Genomic DNA, 24,414 nt, shown 5'->3' on the forward strand with positions numbered 1-24,414 from the left:
GGGGAAGAAAGGGTGATGGTGCTATAGGAAGGCCAGTGGCAATGTCTCTGCTCCATATTCCATATCTTCCTGGAGAGGCTTCAGACACCTGTCATCTTTGTGAAGGTTGTTAGTAGCCCACCCTTCTTTCCTACATAGGCTACAAAAACATTGTGGACCCCCTCCCCCTCCAAATCTTAAATATAGCACAAAATACCGCAGCACAAATTGCATGGCTATGTTATTTTATACTGCCATCTCCTGGTGCAGCAGTTCACTTTTACTAAAATGAGTGAAAACAGAAATCTGGTAGGTGGCAGCACTAAAACGAAAACCAAATCCTTTTTAATATCAAGTTTTCTTCTTTACTAGCTTTGACTGTTTTCTCCTTGTTAGCTTTCAACTTTAACCTATGATGAGGAAGACTCCCGGACCGCAATGTGGTGGTAAATTACACGTTTTACAGTCTTATTACACTGGTTACTCAGGGAAGAGTCATTTTACTTTCAGTCTTACTGGATGGAAAACGCAAATCACATACTTCTCGGCTATAGCACTTTTCACGTCACTGCTAGTAGAATTCAAATTGCAAAGTGAAACAAGAAATTTAAGGAAGGAAGCTGCAGTGAAATAATTTAATTAAAAGGGGTTAGCTAGTATGTGCCGATTAAATGCTTGAAAATTACTCTTATGAAAGCGGCAAGGTTTTGGGGCTTGATTTAACAGGAAAAGGATTTGCTTTGCCCAATAAGAAGAGTTAGCAATACTAAAGGGAAGTCAAAGTGGTCTTCGGATCCGAGTAAAGTGGTGGGATTATCTGCGTGCAACGTAAGGACTGATTCTGCTGTGTAAAATGCAACCAAGAGGGTTTAGAGCAGTATATTTATTTTGTCTTATAATGTGGTTTCTAAAGATATTCAACTGTATTCATTAGTCTGAATTTTTGCTTGAAATTTGACTATTTTTTGTGTGTATTGTCAAAGGTCTCATGTCTTAGCAATGTGAAATAAGAATCCCCAAATTAGGTTTGCCAACCCTCCAGGATTGTTCTGGAGTCTCCAGGAATTAAAGATTATGTCATGTGATCAAATCTCCAGGAATTCCTCCAACCAAATTTGGCAATCCCCAGTGGATGCTTAGGTAAGGAAGGTCTGGGGTGATTATTGCTTAGAATAATAGAAATAGAATAGAAATAGAAATGAGCTGTGCAATAGTATGTCCCTTGCTATTTTGGAGGAAGGTTCTTTTTCTCCTGCTATATGAGTCAGAGCAGACAATGGATATTTTTAGGGACAGAAAATATTTGTAAAAGGCATAATCTATAAAAAGAGCATTTGTTAGCAGCTGTTTGCTGGTTCAGGACCTTAGATTGGAAATTCTTCAGGATGGGGACTGCCTCTTTGTCACATACACACAGCACAATGGATCCCTGGTGCTAACTGGCACATCTGAGTCTGATTGGACTATAACTTTTAAAGGCTAGTAAGTTATTACTAATAACATTTTACTAAATTATAAAGTGATATTGTGATTGAGCATCCCTTGTAAAATAAACCTTGTCTTAATTACTATTAAATTTTAGGTTTCAGAGGAGTAGCCGAGTTAGTCTGTATCAGCAAAAACAATGAGGAGTCCTTGTGGCACCTTAGAGACTAACAAATTTATTTGGGTATAAGCTTTTGTGGGCTATAACCCACTTCATCAGATGCATGGAATGAAAAATACAGTAGGCCGGTATAAATATACAGCACATGAAAAGATGGGAGTTGCCTTTCCAAGGGGTGGGGGGGGGTGTCAGTGCTAACGAGGCCAATTCAATCAGGGTGGATGTGGCTCATTCCCAACAGTTGACAAGAAGGGGTGAGTATCAACAGAGGGAAAATTACTTTTTGTAGTGACCCAGGCACTCACAGTCTTTATTCAGCCCTAATTTGATGGTGTCAAGTTTGCAAATTAGTTCCAGTTCTGCTGTTTCTCACTGAAGTCTGTTTTTGAAGGTTTTTTTGTTGAAGAATGGTTACATTTAAGTCTGTTATTGAGTGTCCAGGGAGATTGAAGTGCTCTTCTACTGGTTTTTGAATGTTACAATTCTTGATGTCTGATTTGTGTCCATTTATTCTTTTGTGTAGAGACTGTCTGGTTGGCCAATGTACATGGCAGAAGGGCATTGCTGGAACATTATGGCATATATCACATTAGTAGACGTGCAAGTGAATGAGCTGCTGATGGTGTGGCTGATGTGGTTAGGTCCTATGATGGTGTCCCTTGAATAAATGTGCAGACAGATTTGGCAACGGGGCTTGTTGCAGAGATTGGTTCCTGGATTAGTGTTTCTGTTGTGTGGTGTGTAGTTGCTGGTGAGTATTTGCTTCAGGTTGGGTGGCTATCTGTAAGCAAGGACTGGCCTGTCTCCCAGGGTCTGTGAGCATGAGCAATCATCCTCCAAGATAGGCTGTAGATCCTTGATGATGCTCGGGAGAGATTTTAGTTGGGGGCTGTAGGTGATGGCTAGTGGCATTCTGTTACTTTCTTCGTTGGGCCTGTCCTGTAGTAGGTGACTTCTGGGTACCCTTCTGGCTCTGTCAATCTGTTTCTTCACTTCCCCAGGTGAGTACTGTAGTTTTAAGAATGCTTGATAGAGATCCTGTAGGTGTTTGTCTCTGTCTGAGGGATTGGAGCAAATGTGGTTGTATGCGGGAAAGGCGAACTGCAGCCACTGGGAGTTGCGGGCGGCCATGCCTGCGGATGGTCAATGTAAACAAACTGTCTTGCAGCCTGCCAGCGGATTATCCTGACGGGCCGCCTGCGGGCTGCAGGTTGCCCACCACTGGTCTAGACCATCCAAGACAGGTGGCTATCCTGCCTCCTTTTGAAAACCTCCAGTGAAGAAGCTTCCACAATTTTAAATAATAGGAATTTGCTTGGTGTCATTTTTAGGGTGTTTATTCTGCTCTTCAGGCATATGTGTTACTCCTAGGTGGGGAGAACAGGAGTTACACACCCTACCAGTGAGAAAATATTCCACTTCTTAAGATAGTTTTCATCTTTCTTGACTGTTTTTTCTTGCTGTTGGTTTTCATCTATATACTGATCTGTTGAAGAAGGCTCCAATATGCCCTGGTGAGTCTGAGACTGTTTGATCGGTTATTCATGCAATTCCCTTTCATCAAGTGTTACTGCAGCATTTATCAGATTATTGCTAGTAGTGAACAGATTATGAAATGTAACAAGAAGAAAAGCAGTCTGCAATGAAATTATGTAATAAGACTAGTTAGCTGGTATGTCCCATTAAACTCTTGGGATTAGCTGACCTGAATCCCAATAGGGATAAAATGATTAAGGACTGCTTTTATTTTAACTAAAAGCATTGAGGTTTTGGAACTCAATTTAATGGGACAGATACTTGCTTTCATAACCCACACTAAGGGATTATGAATCTTTTAGTCTTCTGCTAATGGGTGGTAGAGGAAGATTAGGAGTCCACTACAGTTTCCAGCTATTGGAGTTTTTCTCAAGAAATAGAGTCTTACTCTCGTAGCCCTTTAGATACAGGGTTTGAACCCTGCTGAGGGCCCAGACAGGAATGTACTTTGTCCAACAGGAAGTTAGTTTGTCTAGAGGCTAGTGGAATCCTGAGTACAATATGTCATTGAGTCAAATATTATAATTGGACTTTGAAAAGGGGTAAGATAACTTCATAAGCAGTAAAAATGATTGCACTTAGTCCAAGATATGGATTGTCAAATCTTGTTACATTGCATCAGCTGATCAGAGCATGGATGAGGAAGGTATTCCCTCCCATAATTAGCCAGGTGCTTGTGGATGTGGATGAGGATAAATTGAGGTTGCCTTCCTCTTAAGTGTCAGATATTCTCTGTGGCCAGCATATTGGATTTTGATACACATGTGGTCTGATTTGTCATGGCAAATTCTTTTTCTCTGAAAATGATTTTTTGATAGTTCACTGCTTGGGAAACACTATGTGCTATATGTTCTGGGGGTTGGTGGATTGCCGCTTGGTTGAAAAGTACAGGCTAGAACAGGATATTTATTTTTCCTTATAGTACAATTGCTGAAACAATTAGAACTATATCTGTTAGTCTGAAACTTTTACTTGATATTTATTGCACCCCTTTATTGCTGGGCTGTGTGGAAACTATGGCTAATAAAGTTATTCCATAAGAGGGCATCCTTATCACTCTCCTTCCAAAATAACTTTTCTTTGTCAAACAAGAAATGTAATCAGTAGTTATGGTCCTGAATCTGATCTGAATTCAGTGCCTAGAATAAATTGCAATATAGAAGTGCCAGAGCCTCTAATGAATTTTTAATGGAAAAGTTCTGGACAGAACAGAAAGATTATCATCGGTATTTAGCTAAGGAACTCTGGGGTTTGGCTATTGTACTATTGTCCAAATGACCAAGAAACCATTTTATAGCGTCCCGGATTCAAAGTGGCACCTATGTTCCACATGTTGGTAGAAATGTAGGGCCTGATGTCAGGCCCATTAAAGTCAATGGAAAAACTCCATTTGAGTTCAACAGACTCTGGGTCAGGTTCTTAAAGCTGTATTCTGTTATTACTGCAGACTTACTGGGTATTACTGTGGGTTTCTTATAAAATTGATTATTATAAGCCATATTGTAGCCTGTCCTATGTGTTGGCGTTGGGACAAGGGAGTAAGGAGGAGTAAAACAACCTTCAGAGTAGCAGCCATGTTAGTCTGTATTTGCAAAAAGAAAAGGAGTACTAGTGGCACCTTAGAGACTAACCAATTTATTTGAGCATAAACTTTCGTGAGCTACAGCTCACTTTATCTTTTTGCGAATACAGACTAACACGGCTGCTACTCTGAAGGTTGTTTTACTCCTCCTTACTATCTCTGGGTGGCATGATGGTGTCTGTCCTTCCCTTCTCCCATTGTTGATGCAGGACGTTGTCGGTAGGAGTGCTTGATCCTTTCCCTACTGTAGGGGGCCTCTGGTGATGTTCCCCATTGCACCACGGCTGCTGAAGAATTTTTCTTTTCAGCATTTGAAATGCTTGTTCCTTCCTGTCTCAGGAGCCCTGACCCTTGCAATAACACCTGAGAGGGAGCCCACCAGGGTTCCGTCTTGGCAGCCAGAAGTGCCTGGGGAGCTCCTAACTCCCCCACCCTCCCTTATTGTAAATAAACCCATAGAAGCTACAAGTGCCGCTCACCCTTATTTATTACAAAATAAGGGTCTGGCACATGCCAACAGTTTAAGTTTTTTTTAATGTAAAAATGGTTTGATTTTTAAAACTGGAAATTTGCCAGGAATGAATCCCTAATGGGGTCGGAGTCCATTTTGCTATTTTGAAAAACGTTTTGTAGCACCTGAGATTTTTAACTTTTGAAACTACCTGGTGAGCGTGCGCAGTAATGAGTTTTCATATTGTTCTTATATCGACATTTAAAACTCCCAGTTCTGATGGATAGGACAAAGGTTTAATTCACTTCAGTGGGGTGTTTGTGTCACTTGTTGAGGATTTCCAACGTGAATTTGTGGCACTAAGAGCCTGACATAATTTTCTGAGTTGCTTGGCTTAGTTTGACTGTATTGGAAGACCTAACAGCTGGGGATTTTAAATGACCAGATTTCTGAAAAGGTTCCAAGAAATGACATATATTTTGCTGAGACTCATATTGTAAGTCCTAAATCTAAAACTCCATCTTCAAGCCATGAAGAGGACACAAAAAACTTGTTCATCTTTAAGTTCCATTTTTGATCAGATGACATTAAAACTTGTTACTGTACTTAGACTGTGTACAGACAATTGATTTGATTGATTGTTTTGATTGGTTACCCAAGTGTCAGGATCAAAGTCAGTCCTTGCAATGCGTGATATCTTCTTGGCTGTAAGATGCTGAACCAGATGAGGGGCTTTCTGGATCAGGATAGTGGTGTAGTGTGTTACATGGAAGAAACAGCTTAGAGGGTGGGGAAATAGAAGAAGCAAGGATGAAAGGAAAAAAATACAACCAACTAACCTAGAACTCAACATGAAATTGACCAGAATACACAACAAACTTCAGCTCTTGGGGGATTTGTGATTTCCAACTTCCCAACTCTTTGTGGAGAACTATTCCTTGAGAAACAGTTTCAAATATTGGCAACTATGAAAGGGGACAGAGTTGAATGTGGTGAGATGCCAGTGTTATGCAAACTTTTCCTGCTGAGTCCTCACTTTGGGTGAGATTCTCACTCCTGCACCAATCTTTCTATGCTGAATAAAGGGACCAGAGTACAATAGTATAAAGGGGCCTAAAAACCCCAGGTCTAGCTGGGGAGAGTTCCTTTGGAACAGGAGCTGGGGGAGAGAGCTGTAGGCTGTCCTCCTAGGACCCTTCTCAAGCCCGTGTGTAGGGGTTGTGCTGGGGAAATGGCTGCGGCTGGGAGAGGAGTGTTTGGAGTGAGGCATGTGGGAAATTCTGGGCAGCACTACTGCCCAGGGAGTCTGCCATAATGCAGACAGACCTCCAGGGCTTCCTGAAATATGATGGGGGAGGGGGACTCTTCAGCCACCAGAGCAGTCCAGAATCGGGAGCGTGCAAAGGTGGTTTAAAGTTACCCTAGCTTCCCACCTGGGCTGTCTGTACCATGCCTCTTAAGAGATGGAAGCCTGAATCTTAATCCTTTAATGTAACTGAATATTTTATTCTGGTTTCATGGTAGTAATCCTGTACACTTCTGTTCACCTCCATCCAGAATTTTAAATGAATGAATTTTAAACAATTTATTGAATTTGCTAATTTATAGGGGTTTTTTAAGCCATATCTTTTAACTAAATAATTAGATATTCCTACTTGGGCAGATTTTGTTTTTATTTTTTTTTAAGCTCTAACTATTTAAACAAATCCACCCACGTTCTTCATTTAGTGTCCAGTAGCTGTGCATAATGACTGTTTGTTTTCTTCCCCTCAGATGATAAACAGTGGACATACAATACTACAAAGATAATTGCAGCAGCTGATCCCTATGGCAGCCAGGGGACTGATGCGCATGAAAAACTCACTTCTTCACAATATGAATTGTTTCTGGCTGATTAGATTTTCTGCAGAGATTGCACTCAGACCTGTGTCTTCTAGGCACTTCTGTCTGAAGATAGAGAGTGCTGATGCAAAGTCATGCCAGGAGAATGGCATTCTAGTAAACAATCTGGCATGCATGGGAGTGGATGTCAAAATGGCAAGAAGGCGACAACCTGGAGTTCTGAAGAAGCTGATCACAAATGAAGAGGGCCTCAAAAAGTTTCTGCAAAGCAAAGGGGCTACTAATGAAATCATTGCTAGCATCATCTCACGTTATCCACGGGCCATCACGCGTTCCCATGAGTCTCTTGAAAAACGTTGGGAACTTTGGAGAAGTATTTTGATGACTGATTTGGAAATTGTAAATATTCTGGGACGTTCCCCTGAGTCCTTCTTTCGTTCCAGTAATAACATGAATATGGAGAAAAATATTACATTTTTCTCTTCTCTTGGGCTAACCTCTAAACACCTTAGCAATATGTTGACCAGAGCACCACGGACTTTTTCTAACAGAGTGGAGCTGAATAAGCAGATGACTGACCTCCTGCATGAAATCTGTTTATCTTTAGGTGGTGAAAACCCAAATAGTTTTGTGAAGCACATAATTTCTAAAAATGTTTTCATCCTCCTGCGGAGCAGCAAGCAAGTGAGTGCAAACATTGAGTTCCTGCAGTCATCTTTCCATCTGAGGAATGAGGAATTACTAGCTCTGCTACATGGCACTGGAGCTGACATTTTGGACTTATCTAATGAATATATAAAAAAAAACTTTACAAATGCTAAAGAGAAGTTGTTATCTCTTGGGTGCACTGAAAGAGAGGTGGATAGATTTTTCATTAGATATCCACGAGTGCTCTTTCTTTCATCCAAGACCCTCAGTGATAAAATAGATTGCCTCTTGCAAGCAAAGATTCACATTAAACAAATAGCTGAAACTTCTCGCGTTCTGGATTTAAGTATCAGTACTGTAAAAAGCAGAGTCAAGGAACTGGAAAAAACTAGTTATGACTTCAAAACCTCTGGAATTGGCATCCTTACTTTAAGTAAAAAGAGATTTGAAGCTAAATTGGAAAAATTACATAGTGCATGGTGATTAACCAAGAGGACAGCATCCATTCTGTGAGAACACAGGGTCAGATTTTGAAATTAAAAAACTTGAAAAAGGGTCCTGTTTTGTTATTTTGAAACTTATTTCAAAATCATTTGTGGTTACTTAGCACTGCTTATTTAGGATAAGTAAATTCTCAGCTATCACTAGCGGGGTGGTATGGGGTGACCAGGAGACCCGTTTAGTGTCTTGCTGTGAAGGTAGTGGATCACAGATATTGAAAAGGGTGGGACTGTTTAGAGAGGACTCCAGTTGGAGGAGATATTAGAGATATGCAGAATAATGAATAGTACAGAGAAGATAAGTCAGGTATACTATTTGCCCTTTCTTCCATACAAAAGCAAGGGATCATTCATACCCTTGATTCTGGAACTGGCTTAGCACAGGCAAACCATTGCATCCATTTGGAGCCCCATTGAAGCCCTTGCGGGAGCCAGTTGTTGGACTGGGGTATTCTATTATTTCTTTACATTGTTTCATCTTATCACAGATAAGTAAGATCTAGGAGCCTGTGTCCTTGAGAAATGCATTGAAAGGTCTGTTGATAAGGGTTGGCATAGATGTAGTCTTTATGATAGAAGCATGTCCCCATAAGCCTATAAAATCTAATAATATGAAGAGTTGGCTTAAATCTAACAGGCACACTTAGAAGGGCAGTTGGTAAAGGGATGTGACATCAAAGTATTGTCCACAGCTGGTGACAGATGATTCATTAAATGCTACAGAAGTCTCTCAGATGAGGACAAATGTACTTGGTATTTGCAAATCATAGATACTTTAAGGAGGTAGCTCCTAAATGCAGAAAACTAACATGACATTATTCCTTGAAGCATAATACAAACTGCTTTTGATTTTAAGAACAGGTAATTCTGTTTATTTCAAGTGTATAATGACACATTTTCCCCACCTAATTACATGATCTAAGGATTTCTGTATATTTACATATGTATGTTTTTATGTTTCTTACCCTTTGATCACGCATCTAGTCTTCTTGCTTTAATTAGGTATAAGTGTCTATTTTTTCACTCCCTCCTTTGCAGGAGGAGAGTGAAGTCAAAGAACTTGGATCCTAAGTCTGAAGTCTAAGCAAAACTTTGGTAGGTACCTGCTTGTGTTTGCAGGTTTTGGGACTTAAATTTGATCTTGAATTCTCAGGATCCTGGGAAATGTATATTTTATCTGAGTATACATTTAAATGTTTACAAGAGAAGCATTACTTACTGAGTAGATTTGCAGCAGAGAGACGCTCAGACTTGCGTCTTCTAGGCCTTTCTGTCTGAAGATAGCGTGCTGATGCAGAGTAATGTCAGGAGAATGGCATGCATGGGAGTGGATGTCAGAATGGCAAGAAGGTGACAACCCAGAGTTCTGAACAGCCAGGACAGGTTAGGCATTTTAGAACTCGCTACTCAAAGATTTAAATTTATGTGTAAGAGAGAAATAAAAATTATGAAATGCATAGACCAGTCAAAAAACTAAAATAACACACTTTTAAAGAATGAAATTACAAAGAATATATATGCATTGCAGGAAGTACCAAGAAGTAACAACAACACAAGTATGTGTTGGGAGGGGAATGAAATACTGTGTGAGTGTGACACAGAGACAGTGTGTGTGCTGGCTGCTGGGGAAGTTTCTGAGAGATGCTGTACACTGTCTCTTTAAGGCATTCACTGAAAGCTGTCCCGATCTGTGGAGATGGGGTACCTGGGGATGCGGAGAGACTCTGTGTGTGTGTGTGTGTGTGTGTGTGTGTGTGTGTGAGTGAGAGAGAGATTGTGTGAGCTGGCTGCTGGGGAAGTCTCTGAGAGACCATGCGCTGTTTCTTTAAGGTACTCGCTCACTCACCCAGAAGGCTCATTCAGACCACAGCAGCTCTCTCCTGCTCAAGTCGTGAGCCCTCTCCCCTGCTCTGTGGAGATGGGGTACAGGGGCTGGGGAAGGGGACACCCTGACAGCACCCCCTCTACCTCCGCTCTGCACAGTCAGCAGGAGGGTCCCGGGAGCAGCTGCGGGGAGGGGGGGGGGAACACACCTGAACACACTCTGCCAGATGTGTGTGGCTCTGCTAATCAAGTGCGCAGCATTTGAATCACTTGGAGGGAACACAGCCAGTGACTGTCTCCCATACAATAGCTTGAACAGGAGAAGCCTGTGGATGCTTGGGGCACCTCATGGATGGTGAACAGGAGAGGTAGGAGCAGGTGGTCCCAGTGTTGGGAGATCAGTGACTACAAACTTCGTCAGCATGTTCTTTAATGTCTCGTTGAACCATTCCACCAATCTGTTGGTTTGAGGGTGGTATACAGACATTTTCAAAGACTTGACCCATAGCAGGCTAAAAAGCTCTTTTGCTAATTGTGAGGTGAAGTTGGTTTCCTGATCCCTTAACATCTCCTTGGGGATCCCCACACAGGAAAAAACCTTCAGGAGCTCACTGGTGATGACAGCTGTAGTTGGTCAGAGAAGGATGCTTCGGGGTATAGGGTGGCATAATCTAGGATCACCAGGATGTATTTGTTCCTAGCTGCAGACTTTTCTCACGGGCCCACCAGGTCCACGGCTATTCTTTTCAAAGGGCACCCTATGATGAGTAGTGGTACCAGAGGGGCCTTTGGAATCTTTTTCTGACCTGTCCACTGGCACTTGGGGATGAGTGCAACTTTAAGTGGATGCTCAGCCAGTGGAGCCATATAGTCACTCTGTTGCATGTCTCGTGTCTTTTCTCTCACCAAGTGGCCTCTGCATGGTATTGGATGGGCCAGTTGGAATACCCACCTTTGGAACTTCCTGGGAACTACCAGCTGGATTCCCACTTCTCCCTGTCTTGGAATCTTTCATGGCCTGGTATGTCTTTCCTCAAGCAGTTCAAAATGGGGCCAGCATTTCAAGAGCTGAGAGTTTAGTACTGTGTTGTCCACATGGGCAATCTGTTCATAAAGCTGACCCAAGGTTGGGTCATTGTATTTCTACAAAGTCCGGTCTCACCTGCCAGTACGTCCACATTGAAGGGCGATGGTAGACCTTACTGCTCTGGTTTGGCACTGATGAGTGGTCATTGTACCCTCCCTCACTGGGACTGGGTATCCCTGGGACCCGTTTAGCTGGATTTGAGGGTTGGTAGTATGTGGTCCCTGGGGCTTTCTGGTCTGGTTTTTGGTGTTTCTGCTTTGGACCCAAGGGAGGCTAGTTCTTTGCCAGCCCAACGGCTTCTGCAAGCATTTTGAGACAGTGCCTCACCACACATTCACCCCCACCTCATCCATGGGGAGGATCTGCGTGAAGTACTCCATGACAACCTTCTCCATCACCTGAACCCCGGTGCAGCCCTCTGTCTAGAGCCACTTCCAGCAGTGTTCTTTCAGATTCTAGGTGACAGCTTTGGGCTGAGTCCCAAGCAGGAATTCAAAGAAACAGAACTCCTGCTGGTGGGTTATGGGAGATACATTCAGGATATCCAGGACAGCTGCCTTGATGTGGGTGTAATCCTAAACAGCCACCGCAACGAGGCCCTAGTATGTGGCCTGGGCCTCGGCTCTCAAGTAGAGGGCTAGTGGTGACTTTCTTGACCATGACGAGGAATGCCTCTGGGTTGTTCATGGGCCCCATCTTTGTCAGTTTAACCGGCTTGAATGGCATTGGGACGGGACTTCCCTTTCTATTGGTGAGACTTGCTGCTGACCTAGATGGCTGTAGGAGCACCGTCATCTGCTGGATGAGCCACTGCTGCTGTTGCTGCTGCTGCACCATCATTTCTTTAATCAGCTGCTGCTGTTGGATGCTGGATGGTGAGCTGCTGGAGCAGTTGGTTCTGCTGGTGCTGTTGTTTGGCTGCCTGCTATTGTTGGTTTTCTAAGACCCATGTCAGCAACTTCTCAAAATCCATTTTTGCCTCTCCCCACTCCTCCCTGTGTCTCTCTCTCTCTGGCCTACTTTCAGGACTTCAGACTCTGCTGCCCGTATTCTCCGCCACATAGGATAGGGGCTTGGAGGGCAGGGCAGCCTAGTGGTTAGCATGCGTAACTTTCAGCCTCTTGCTCCTCTGTCTGGGTGGAAGATCTTAGATGTTCCTGATCTTAAGCAGGGAATCTTTGACTTTCCACCTGCTTCTGGGCCTCAGCTCCCAGACCTGGGCCCTTTCTTGCTACTGGGTCCCAGCCCAGAGCCCTGGTGAAAAGCAGAACTGGCATGGTCCTCTCTGCAGCAAGTCCAAGTTTGCTTTGCTAGGCTACTTCCTGCCAGTAGGTCCCTTCAGTTTGGGGCATGGCCCCTATAGTCCAACCAGTCAGTAGCTCAGCAAAGAAAGAATCCAAAGAAGCAGGGCCTTGCTGGACCTACAAGTTCTCAGAGGAGGCGGAGGTGGCTAAAGAAGGCATTTAGTTTTACCCGCTCCATGGTCCCCTCACAGGCTCAATCTTCTGTCTGGCTTCCTGGAGAAGGATTCTTCTGACTTGCAGTCTGTCCACAACCATGTGCCTGGACTTCTTAGCTCCCCTTTAACCCACTCCTCCAGTTGGAGCACGCTCTGCAAGCCTGGAGTTGGGGTGGCTGCCTGAGCCCAGTATTGCCTTTTAATCCTTCAGGTCCAGTGTGGAGTTTGTGTACCCCATCATAGGAACAGTAAAACTTTTGGGCCTAATTCTTTTGAGCTCAATGGCAGGATTTCAGTATAAAAAATATAGGATTGGATTGCTGCTGTGTTTGACAGAGTGCTTTAGTCTTGTTTTGGTTTTGACATATTTTTGGCTCAAAATGGTTATGGTTGGAAGGTAAGCCCTGGTTTAAACTGGGGAGTGTAACAGGGCCTTGCAGGGCCCCCCTTGGTCCTGCCTCTGCTCTGGTCCAAAAATCATGCAGAGGCCTTCTGGCTCAGCAGTCACAGGTGCAGTTTATTTACAGGGAACAATTCCCACCACCTTCTCACCACATACAGCATGGGGGTTTCAGCCTTAGGGACTGCTCACTAAAGAAAGAAGGGCTACCACTCTCTGGCATCCCTACCCTGAGGCTTTTCTGCAGCCCCAGGCTAATTAGGCTGGCGGCTGTTTCCCCTTTGCCAATGGGGCACAGGTTTCTCTAAGCAGCTCCAGTCTAACTCCATGAATGGGAGCTGGTGTGGCAGAGGGCTGGCTCAGGAGTCCCAGCCCAGCACCCTGTCACAGGAAGTCAGAACTCTTTGGCATAAGGGAGTTTTTTGTCCTTAGCTCCTTCTTTAAAGGGGCAGATGATAAGCCATATGCAGCAAAATGCATCATCAGTCCTCTGAAATAAACAGAATTATTTGTCTTTAAAATCAAAGGTAATCTCTCTTTGCTGTACAGTCTGATATTGCCTTGGGAGGGCACCCCCAAAAAGTCACCAGAAATTGTAACTTTATTTCTGCTGATGTTATTTTCAGTGATGGATTTAGAAAATGGAGTTCTTAAAGATCAACAGGGCAGGGTGTAAATATCTGGCAATTTCAGTAGCTTTTATGCCATGCATTTGTTTTTCTTTACTGTTAACATGTTGTATCATTTATCAAGATAAATTAGTATAGGCCATGCTTTTAAAATGGTGTAAAATAATAATTTTAATGGCTCTAATAACAACTTGAGATTGATGCTGGAAAACAGATACTCCAAAATGTCAAACTGAATATTTATTTTTTGGCTCAGATATAAGTTAAAGTAAATGCTGCTTTTGTATGAAATGTCTTTGACTGTCAATGGAAGAATTGTAACACATTTACTGAGAACAAAAATTGGAATGAAACATGGTAGAGTAGAACAGCAGTTATTTCCTTTTTGCCAATCAGAGTGAATTAAAATAATAAATCATTAGGACAATAAAGGAAGATAGTTTGAAACGGGGCTTAGTTACAAGTAGTTATACTTCAATGAAAGAGATTTACAAAAATGATAGGTTCACATATAGCTCACTGATGACCTAGAATTTCCATTAAATACTGTGTTTTCTTTCCATTTTAGTGATAAAGGAGGTAAAACATAAAACCTTGGTTCTTTTTTTTATTATTAATGTGTATGTTAAAATAGAAACTTTATGAAGGCAAAGCAAAGAGGTAATAGTTGTTAAATGGAAAAATAACTGGCAATCAGTAACTACAATGGCCAAAAGCCACTTTTGTTTAAAGTTGTCAGAGAATCATAGGATGGAAGCCTTTGGGGAATAATTCATGTTATAATATATTGCTACTAATTACTGGATTTGTGAAGTGCCCACCTTCATTTGTGAGATACAGAAGATTGTGGGTCACATTTATCCATGGTGAGACCATCAGTGTTATTGCACCAGTGATGAGCTTGACCTTCTGAACCCTGTAAAAATTCTGAAAACAGTAGTATGTGAAATGATTGATTGAAAAGCTTTGTTGTATTGCGACTGTATTAACTTGTTCAACACTTTTTGCTGAATAAGGGAAAGTTACTATACTTGCAGGATTCCAACTCTTGGGCCTCAACTTCCTTGTGCAAGACAGATAGGACTTATCCAAACTCTGAGGTTTTTTGACCCACTGAAACACTTGAGAGCCGAATGAAAGCTCTTCTTCTATGCTCCATTCTAGCTGTCACTGCTTCCTCTCAGTTTAGAACCTTCTGAGGAAGTTCCTGAATGTGGAGGAAGCAAGAACTTTCCTTTAAATAAATAAATAAATAAAACCCCAGCACAAATCTCAAATGTAAATTCTCCAAAAGTCACAAGATGCCAGCCATCCTGAGGGCTGAAATAATAGAAAAGCTTGACTTCAACATACTGTCTTAGAACAGAATCCCAAACTCTAAAAGAAGATGAGCGCATAGGAATCCTGCGTGCTGATATTGTGAAAGAAGTAGAATTACAGTGAAGGATGTATGTAAGCCTGTCTATATGATATGACCATAACTTTGTCTTAAAATCAGGGAGCTGGAATCCTTCCACATCAAATACTGTTCCTGTGGAACCCCACCTTCTAGAAACCTGTCAGTTGGTAGAGATCTTTCACACTGCAGAAAGGCGAGCCAGCGTATCTTCTACATGAACATTTGTAACTAGAATCTCAACTTGATCAGATTGGCTCCGTCAGCCACTTGCAAGATAGAAACCATATGTGAGCAGTTTATAGATTTACTCAGTTTGTTCTGGACCACTTCTAGTATAGATTTTGGAAGATTTTTTTGTGCACGTTCATAGCTCTTGTGCAGCTCAAACTCAGCCTCCAAGTGAATAAAACAGCACAAGGCCACTACTGCCATAGAACTGTATTACAGAACTGTTTGAATGAATTTGTTTACTGAAGTGGTATGGAAAATGTGTTGCTCTGAAAATCATATTGTTGAGTCTGCACCAAGATGATGCCAGTGCCTCCTAAATAGTGAGAATACGCTCCTGTTTATCCAAATGGCCTGGAAGATGTCCAAAACTTTTGGATAATGGGGTGTCTGGATAAGGGGAAGTGCTATTTTGAGCTGCAGTTTCACAGGCATAGTGGCCCCTTCACGTAGCTCTGTTAATCGTATGCTAATAACATCTCAACTATCCTCTTAAGACCTGTTAGGGCTAATCAACATCTTTATATGGATTAGAATTTAGAGGCTAATTAAGAAATTATTAGTGGGTGACTCATGAATATAGGGGTACATGGGGGAGGAGGAACACACTGTGATTTCAAATAACTAGTATTTTGGGTTAAGAGAATTTCGATAAACAGAACTGTACTGTATAGCCTAGAGCACATGAATAGGCTCAAGTATGAAGAAGCACACATTCTTGGGTTCCTGGAAAAAAAGTAACATATTAAAGGATAGGAACCCCTCCCTAAAGCTGTCTAGTGTGTCTAGAGCAAGTATGGAAACAACCTACTTCAGAGAGTGTCTATACTTTTTTGGGGGTGGGGTGGAGGGGGGTGAAGGATGGAGGGCTGGTATTAGCCTCCTGCATTCTTTGTTGTATCAAACTCTACAGTCAATGTTGTGTAGCGATCTAGCAGCTGGGCCACCAAGGAACCACAATCAACAAAAATGGGGCTCCTGGCCTTTCCTCTGTTGTAGAACCCAAACATTTTCACAATGCTAGATGGTGTGAACTTGGGTTCAGTTAGACAAGTATGACCCCAAAATTTCACCAGGCTCTAAGCGCATTGAGAGGGGGCAGCTGAAAACTGGTTTAATTACTTGTTGCTGGTTTAGTTGGTCCTGTGAACCAAGGGTTCTAGGCTACATTATGCTTTTGACATTAAAGTGGACTGAGCTCAGGAACCATGCTCATTTGCATGTTATCCTAGTTCTTGAAGTTCAAGTTCATGGGGCTCTCAATGAATCAGGAGCTTGGGTTGTAAGGAGAGATGATCTTGCTTAAACTGATGACAGGGACAGTATCCTGAGATGAATTGCATTGCAGAGATCTGACAAATCAAGGGTTTATACCACATTATGGTTTTAACACCATGGGAACTGGCAGGTATCGCCGCACGCATTGGGAAAACCATTGCCCCAAAAGTCCCTTCTCTAAATCCTCCTGTCAACAAGCATGACACTCCCTCCCCCCCCCCCCATGCATTGTGCTGCAGAGATACTGGCTGCCATCAGATGACTGTGTGTTTAGTGGAGATCCTGAAGATCATATAAACCAGGGGTGGCCAACCTGTGGCTCCGGAGCCACATGCGGCTCCTCAGAAGTTAATATGCAGCTCCTTGTACAGGCACCAACTCCAAGGCTGGAGCTACAGGCTCCAACTTTCCAGTGTGCCAGGGGGTGCTCACTGCTCAGCTCCTTCCTCTGTCCCCACTTCACCCCTTCCTGCCCACTCCCCTGAGCCTGCAGTGCCCTTGCTCCTCTCCCCCCCCGACCCCGACCCTCCTGCATGCCACAAAACAGCTGATCAGGACGTGGGGGCAGGGGGAGCAGATGGGAGGCTGCTGACGTATTATTGTGGCTCTTTGGCAATGTACATTGGTAAATTCTGGCTCCTTCTCCTGCTCAGGTTGGCCACCCCGATATAAACCCTTGGTTGTCTCTGCACCTAGGAATATGATGCTGTCAATGTACTGAGCTTGCATGCTATTCCAGGAAATTTTGTATGACAGCTTGCAGCCTTTGCGCTGACATAGGCAAAGTTTGATGTTGGATCATAAGCAAGGTCCTGACTTTGAGCAGAGCAGTTCAGTGCCTAGGCCAACTCAAGCATTCATCAGAGCATCCCTTTTGTGGGACTTGAGGAAGCACTACCCAAAGGACTCCCACTCCCCTCTGCTAGCCTGATGCCTTCCTGGGACATAGGACTCAACCAGCTAGAAGGTTCTATGAGTACTGTGTAGTGAGATGCGGGTAGAGAAAGCCTTCAGCACAGATGATTCCCTGAAAAAGTGCATGCATACATGTACACAGCATGCATAGGTGCCCCAAATCCATTAAAAACAGCAATGCAAGCCTAGCCTGAGTATTAGACAAAGCAACCATTCTCCACCCTTGCAGAGAGACTAACATGGTGAGGACAAAGCCACTTTTTTAAGAAGTTGCAGACAGAATACTTGTAAGAACAACCATTCTGAACTTCCACAGGCAGACAAACTAGGGAGCAGCTGCGTTAACTCAGAAAACAACTAAAGTTTTGAAGGAAGCCACAACTGAAACCTAATACCCACAGCTCAGCACCACTTGTGAACTCATTAATTGGAACTTCTGAAGAGGGAGAGACCAATAAAGGCTATGACAGAACTTCCTGAGGTGAGACAACAGCCTAGAAAGAGCTGTAGCAGCAACAGAAAATGCCCGTGCCCAGCACCAATGGAGAACCCCTCTATTGATCACTGTCATAAAGAAAATGATTACGAAGGTTCTAGATGGAAGTGAGGTATTGGCAGCTGGAATGGAACATGAGGAAAGGGCTCATGTTCCACTGCCAATGCCTCAGAAGGCTAAAAATCTGAGAGGCAGGGGAATTCCAAATGTCTCATGCTGCAAAACTGAGACCCAATAATGGAAATCCTGTGTGTATGGTATCTTTTAAAAGAATGTTAATTATTAATGCTCCTTTTTGACATGATGGAAGGAGACCAGTTGAGAGCCTAACAGTGGTCCTGTTGTGTGCTATTTCACAGCAAAGCCAAAAAGAATGGTAAAACTATATTTGGGCATTTTAAAAAGGACAAAAAATTGCTTGAGGCTTTACTGCCCTGAAACATTTATTTTGGTGTATGCCATATGTGCCTTGAAAATTATTTGTTTTAAAAATATTGTTTCACTTGGAAGAAACACAGGACAGGAGGAGAATTGCCACCAGCTGGAGTTAGCTCATAGCTATATAAAGATTCCCTCACTATTATTTTACCTTCTTGAAGTTCACTGCTGACAGATGTAATAAAGTTGTGAAGTCTGGGCAGCTTCCCAGGGAAAGAAGGAATCTTTAGCTAACAGGACTGGCTTTGAGGTCAGCATGGATAGGGTAGTGCTGAAGGTGGGAGGAGTGACAGTGCTGATATTTTATAGCACCCAAAAGCGCTTCACAAAAGTCATGACCCACATTCCAAAGAGCTTACAAACCACATTGTAGACATGACATGAATTAAGGGGATAAACAAGAGGGATGAGGAGGTATATGGGTAAGAATTTGATAATACATTTACTTATTTTAAGGGATTTGTACATCTTGTTCCCACAGGGTTCTTTTTCATGTCTATAAAAAGTTAGGTAAAGATGAAAAATAATGAATATTATTGTCTCATTTAGTGTAGGCACTGTGGAAGAAGTGAGTTTTCAGGAGTGATTTGAATGAGAAAGTAGCACCTTGGTGAAACAGAGTAGTGAGGGCATCCCCATGTAGAATGGAGAAAGACACTTAAACACTTGTGAGAGAAATGGACAAATGGAGTGTTGAGGCCAGCATCAATGGTGGAACACGGGGGTACAGTGCATCAGGTGTGGGCAAAGCGGGAGGAAGTGAGAGGATTGTGCGAGATGCGAGGAGAGATTGGCAGACTGAGGAAGAAAATGGGAGTATTGAGGTAGGAGCCTCTACATCCTAATCAGACAACTATAGCAGGCTGATGAAAGTGTGCTTGCTATACATATGCAATACCCAGAGTGGAGATAGGTGCTTGGTTGTATTACAGGAAAGATCACAACACTGGCTTATGTGTTTCCAATATTAATACTGTACTGAACCACAAACTACTTTGAGCAGAGAATTGATGCTCACCAAAAAGCAGTGGTACAATTCTAGCCCAGGTGCAAGTGGGTGCAGCTCCATTGACCTTCGTGGCACAATATGTAAGTGTGCTAAATTTGGCTCAGTATGCATAAGTAAGAACAATTGTAAATTTTTAAATAGCAACTGTGTGTGTGCAATTTTTAAAAAATATTCTACTAAAGTATTTACTCTTCTTAACCTTCTTGCATATAAATCTTTCCTGGGACTCTTAAGAACAACAGAGCATGCCTTATTGACTCCCTGGTTTCTGCTCTCCTTTGTAGATCCCTAGTTTATGGTCTTAATCTGTTTCACACATTTCCTGATTCTCTGCACTACCTCACTTGTGTAGACCACCAGACTACACCCAAGATCACTTTTGAGAAAGTTCCTTGAGATGTGGTTTGTGCAGTTTGGCTCTGCTTTTCCTCAGGGGCAGCAAGTTCTTTCCCTGCCATCCGGGTTTCTGAATAGATTCCCTAGACTCAGCTTTCCTCCTGGCTCCTAGGTTGTTTTCTTGAAAATAAGATGAAATGACAGTTCCTGTATCAGTCTTAAATTTAGATCCCTTTTTCATATACATAGAAATGATTAGAAAACCCCACAACTTTATTTCCTTGTGGTTTCCCATAGCACTCAGAATACCATCCCTTTATTCTTTTGCAAAGGGAAGAGTGTGTATCTGTATTCTACTTCTAATACTATTAATCATGACGCCGTAGATTGTGATTTGAAAGTTTAGATGGTTAAAGTTTCTTGACTAAAATCCTTCTGTGACCAAGTATCTAAAATCTTGGGTTAGTACTTTAAAAGATACCTAGGATAACAACTTGATCACACACTCATTGTTACATGTTGTTGACCATCTCAGGTAAGTATCGTAAGTATCTCAGAGGACCAAGCATCAGGAAGGGTAATTCAGAATTATTATACTTGTTTTAAAAGGCACTAGGGCAGATTATTTAGGAATTCTTCTGACATAGGCCACCTCAGTTTAAGGGGGAATCCATGTATCCTTGGAGAACATTCCCACTGACATAAAGCAACCATTTTTGCTCTCTGTATCAGCCACAGGAGGTGGAAAGAACAAATTTGGTTTAGATGCATTCTTCCCTACCCCATCCATAGAGAAGTACGCTAAGCACAGTTTGGCCAAATCCTGGCTTCTGGGTCACGGTATGTGAAAGTGCAATGAAAGCTTAGCCTCCCATCAAACGTAGGAGCACAGGACTTGCTGTAACAGATCAGGCCAGTGGTCCACCTAGTTCAGTATTCTTCTTTGACAGAAGCCAACACAACATGTAAGAAACCTTATAATAGGCAATTATGGATTAATTTGCCCATAGGGGAAACTTCTTTCTAGCGTTCAATCAGTTAGTGATTGGTTTATGCCATAAAGCACGAGGCTTTAAATCTCTTCTAAAATGTTTTTGTCATGTCTAGTCCTACTGGGAATTTTCTGTCACCATTTTGTAACAAACAGAAGGAGGAAACAGCCTGTTACCACCAGGGAGATTCCAACACAACAGTTTGAGAATTTTTTCCAGGAGAGGAATATTTTGTTTCAGTTGAGCAGTTTAATCGGTACTGTAATATAAAAAACAACAACCCACCACTAAAACCCAAATCATTTTCAATCTATTGCTTGGACACCTTCACTGAGTGCCTTTTGCCTGAAGAGCCTGATGCCCTTGTGTTTGGGGGAAGATGACAGTGGACCTGCTTTGCCAGCCTGTATAAAAAGTGAAGGTAGATGCTGGACCAGTGGTCTTTGCCAGAAAACAGTAGAGGGGAAGGAGGGAAATGCACTATTCCCCGTCTTTAAGGTAAGGGTAAGCTTTGCCCTGAGTGGCTAGTGGTAAAAGAGATCCATCATGATGGATGGGGGATACTGGAGGTTATGGTAGGAGGTACCACAGGTGGAAATGGGAAGCCATGGTGAAAGCTGGGGTTGACATGGAAGAAACCTTGGGAAACAAAGCTGGGGTAAGGGTCTTGTTGGAGGCAGGTTTCAGGGAAAAGGGCAGCAAGGAAGATTTTGAGTGGGCAACCAGAGGCTGGGGAGTAACTGGAGCAGGTGATTTGGGTTGATCCAGGATAACAGGGGGGTTGCAGCAGAGGTAGGGTTTGGGCTTGTGAAACAGGTGCCCAAAAAGTAGATGTGGAGAAATTGCAAGGACCTGAAGGAATCTGGTGACATAGGGCTGGGTAAGGAACTTGTCCAGAGCCTGGCACGGTGTTGGAGCAGGGAGCTTAAAATGACTAGTCACACAGTATGAACCCTGAATAATAATAATTATTATTATAATAATTATCTCAGACAGTCACAGCACATTTTTCATGAACTACAACTAGTTTCATTTTCAAACATTTTAATCCTGTGATGCATGTATGTGAAGAAATCATAATCTATTCCTGGGAAAAAACCCGGTAAACAAACACAAACCTGACAAAAGATGAAATTCATTCAATAAATTATTATAGATGGGTTGGGTAGGTCCACCGATTAAGGCTGCCCAGTACTTCTCATTGTAAAGCCCTGTTTTCAGTTGCTTATGATTTTGCCAAACTTTAACCATTTGGGCTGAAAATTTAACATGGTATTTGCCACAGGCTGATTTTCTTTTAATTTCAGCCAGAACAGTTCAGCCATTTCTGAGATTTGGGCTAAGGAAAAAATTTGTTCTTTCCTATGTTAAAAAATCTTGGCAACCTTTTCTCTGAATAGCTCCAATGCCTCCCCAAATCTATAAGATTTAAAAAATTGCAGTTCACACATGCTCAGTAGAGACCTCTTTGATGTTAGCTGCTAAAATCTCCCATGATTCCATACGCACGGTCAAGCCTCTGATAGCTCCTAACACAGATTGCTTCTGCCATCCTCACAGAGTGAGTATGCTTCATCCCCTCACAGCTCATAGTGCTGACCAAATGATGCATGTGCCATCTTTACAGAGCAACTGAGCATGCTCCAGCTCATGGTAAAGGGGGTTGAGAAGGAATTTCTCTGTGATGGTTGCTCCCAACTGCTCAGGGGCAGGGTGGGGCCAGGCACTGGGATTGAGAGCAGAGGGCCTGTCACACCTGTGCTCTCACTTACTTCTCCCAGCTGGCACTTCAGGCATCATGGAAGAGGAAACTGCCTGATTTAAATCCAGAGGAGACAAAAGCCAGACCATGGGTGAGGAAAAGGAGTACGTTAGTACAGAGTCTGGTGAGCCCATCTGGAGCAGGCAGAGAGAAACTGCAACTTATCAGATAGCCGGGGAGGAGGAAAGGGCAACCTTAATTCTGGCATTTCCTAACAATTCAATGCTCGACTTCAACTTAATGTTCTTTTAACATAGGGGTTTTTTGTGTGTAATTATAAATAGTTTGCAAAACTCTCATAAGAATATAAAACTACAAATGATGGAAAACAGGAGGCTATACACTGGATGAATCCCTGTTTGACACTGAACATGATGCTTTAAAAATAATTTCTCTAAAAAAAATCCTATCTTGAAATTACAGCAGTTTGTACTTATTTTAAACCTGTACATTTCAAAAAAAGTTTCTACTTTAAAAAAAGAAAAGGAGGACTTGTGGCACCTTAGAGACTAACCAATTTATTTGAGCATAAGTTTTCGTGAGCTACAGCTCACTTCATCGGATGCATCACTTCATCCGATGAAGTGAGCTGTAGCTCACGAAAGCTTATGCTCAAATAAATTGGTTAGTCTCTAAGGTGCCACAAGTCCTCCTTTTCTTTTTGCGAATACAGACTAACACGGCTGTTACTCTGAAACCTGTCATTATACTTTAAAAAGTTTTAACAAAACTGGCCTTCCTGCTTTCTGTAGCTAGGTGGAGTATGCGCAACACTGAAATCAAGTCATAATAATGGGAATATAATACAAAACTTGGTAAGAAACTAACTGAAAAGGCTTATAGTGTTGTTTAAGATATTCCTACATATAAACTTAATTCTTTTTTGGGTATAAATATACTGTGTTGTAACTTTTGGCAACTCTGTAAATAAGATATAGCTTAAGTTTGTGTTTTATGCCCCTTATGTAGTGCTACATTTTCACTCCATCTAATTGTGAGTAATGTGTAAGCTATCATCATCATTCTGTTTTACCATCATTGTCTCTGCCTCTGTAATTAACTTAGAGTGTTATAGACAGGATGAAAATGGCAATGGGCAGAAGGAAACATTGTTACTCTGATTTTAAAAAATAGAAATAAACTGATACAGTGAGAGAAGAGAAGGGTTTGCTCTTGTCAAAGAGTTACCCTTCAAGATCCCTTGACCAAAGTGACCACTGGAAAATCTTTGGTCTTGCTGGTTTCCTGTCCAAATATTAAACAGCAAATTGGTTTTCATTTTTTTTATTGTAGATATTTCAGCTCTCATCTACCTCCATCAGCTTCTGAAAATGTGGTAGGTTGGCAAGATATTTTAAAAACCAATAAAATGCATTCTAATCACAGATCTGTAGCAGTAAAAGTAAAGGAAAAGAGGTGTTTCTTAAAAAAAAAAGAAATCCACCACCCTGCTTCTGGCTGAACTGTAGCCTACAATGTTGTATAGAGTTGTAGATTTTTAAGGCCCGGGGGGAGAATTATTATCATCGTCTGACCTCCTGCATAACACAAACCACAGAATTTCACTCAGCAATTCCTGCATCAAACCCAATAACTTCTCGATGAACTAGGGACACAGAGAGCTGAGGAACAGAGGTTAATTGACTTGCCCAAGCTCACACAGGGAGTCTGTGGTTGAGCTGGCAATTGAGCCCAGATCTCCTGTGTTGCATTCCAGTGCCTTCACCACAAGACAAGTCTCTCTCTCAAGACTTGGACTCAGTAAAGCACTGTCTTTGGCAGTGAGCATTTTAACTGTATAACTGTGTAGTTAAACCATGTGAGAACATAGACTTATATGGCAGGTCTGCCTGCAGTGACAGGGGACTGGTCTCAGTGATCCAGGAGGTCTCTTCTAGCTCTACCTGCTGTGTTTCTAACATCCATTCTACTCCTCAAGGAACAAGTTCAGAAGTGTTTAGGATTGCCATGGCATCATGGGACAGATAAGGAAGTATCCCATAATTCCTCACACTGTG

At 42.3% G+C, this 24,414-nt stretch overlaps 1 protein-coding gene across 4 annotated transcripts; it reads left to right on the forward strand.

Moving 5' to 3' along the window:
• The first annotated feature begins 397 nt into the window (after positions 1–397).
• MTERF1 (mitochondrial transcription termination factor 1) lies at positions 398–8,161 on the forward strand. 4 transcript variants are annotated; one of them, XM_077809410.1, is made up of 2 exons: positions 398–425; positions 6,928–8,161. In XM_077809410.1, the coding sequence occupies exon 2, from the start codon at positions 6,982–6,984 to the stop codon at positions 8,125–8,127; it is 1,146 nt and encodes a 381-aa protein (XP_077665536.1). In that variant the 5' UTR covers positions 398–425; positions 6,928–6,981; the 3' UTR covers positions 8,128–8,161. The 4 variants fall into 4 exon arrangements, with proteins under 4 accessions (XP_077665536.1, XP_077665537.1, XP_077665539.1 ...); XM_077809411.1 differs by lacking the exon at positions 398–425 and adding an exon at positions 511–1,119; XM_077809413.1 differs by lacking the exon at positions 398–425 and adding an exon at positions 511–807.
• The last annotated feature ends 16,253 nt before the right edge of the window (positions 8,162–24,414 follow it).

The sequence above is a fragment of the Eretmochelys imbricata genome, chromosome 2, assembly GCF_965152235.1.
Source record: "Eretmochelys imbricata isolate rEreImb1 chromosome 2, rEreImb1.hap1, whole genome shotgun sequence".
In the NCBI taxonomy this organism is placed as follows: Eukaryota; Metazoa; Chordata; order Testudines; family Cheloniidae; genus Eretmochelys; species Eretmochelys imbricata.

Coding starts and splice junctions, on each gene's coding strand:
- MTERF1 (XM_077809410.1), top strand. CDS start 6,982: ATGGCAGCCAGGGGACTGATGCGCATGAAAAACTCACTTCTTCACAAT.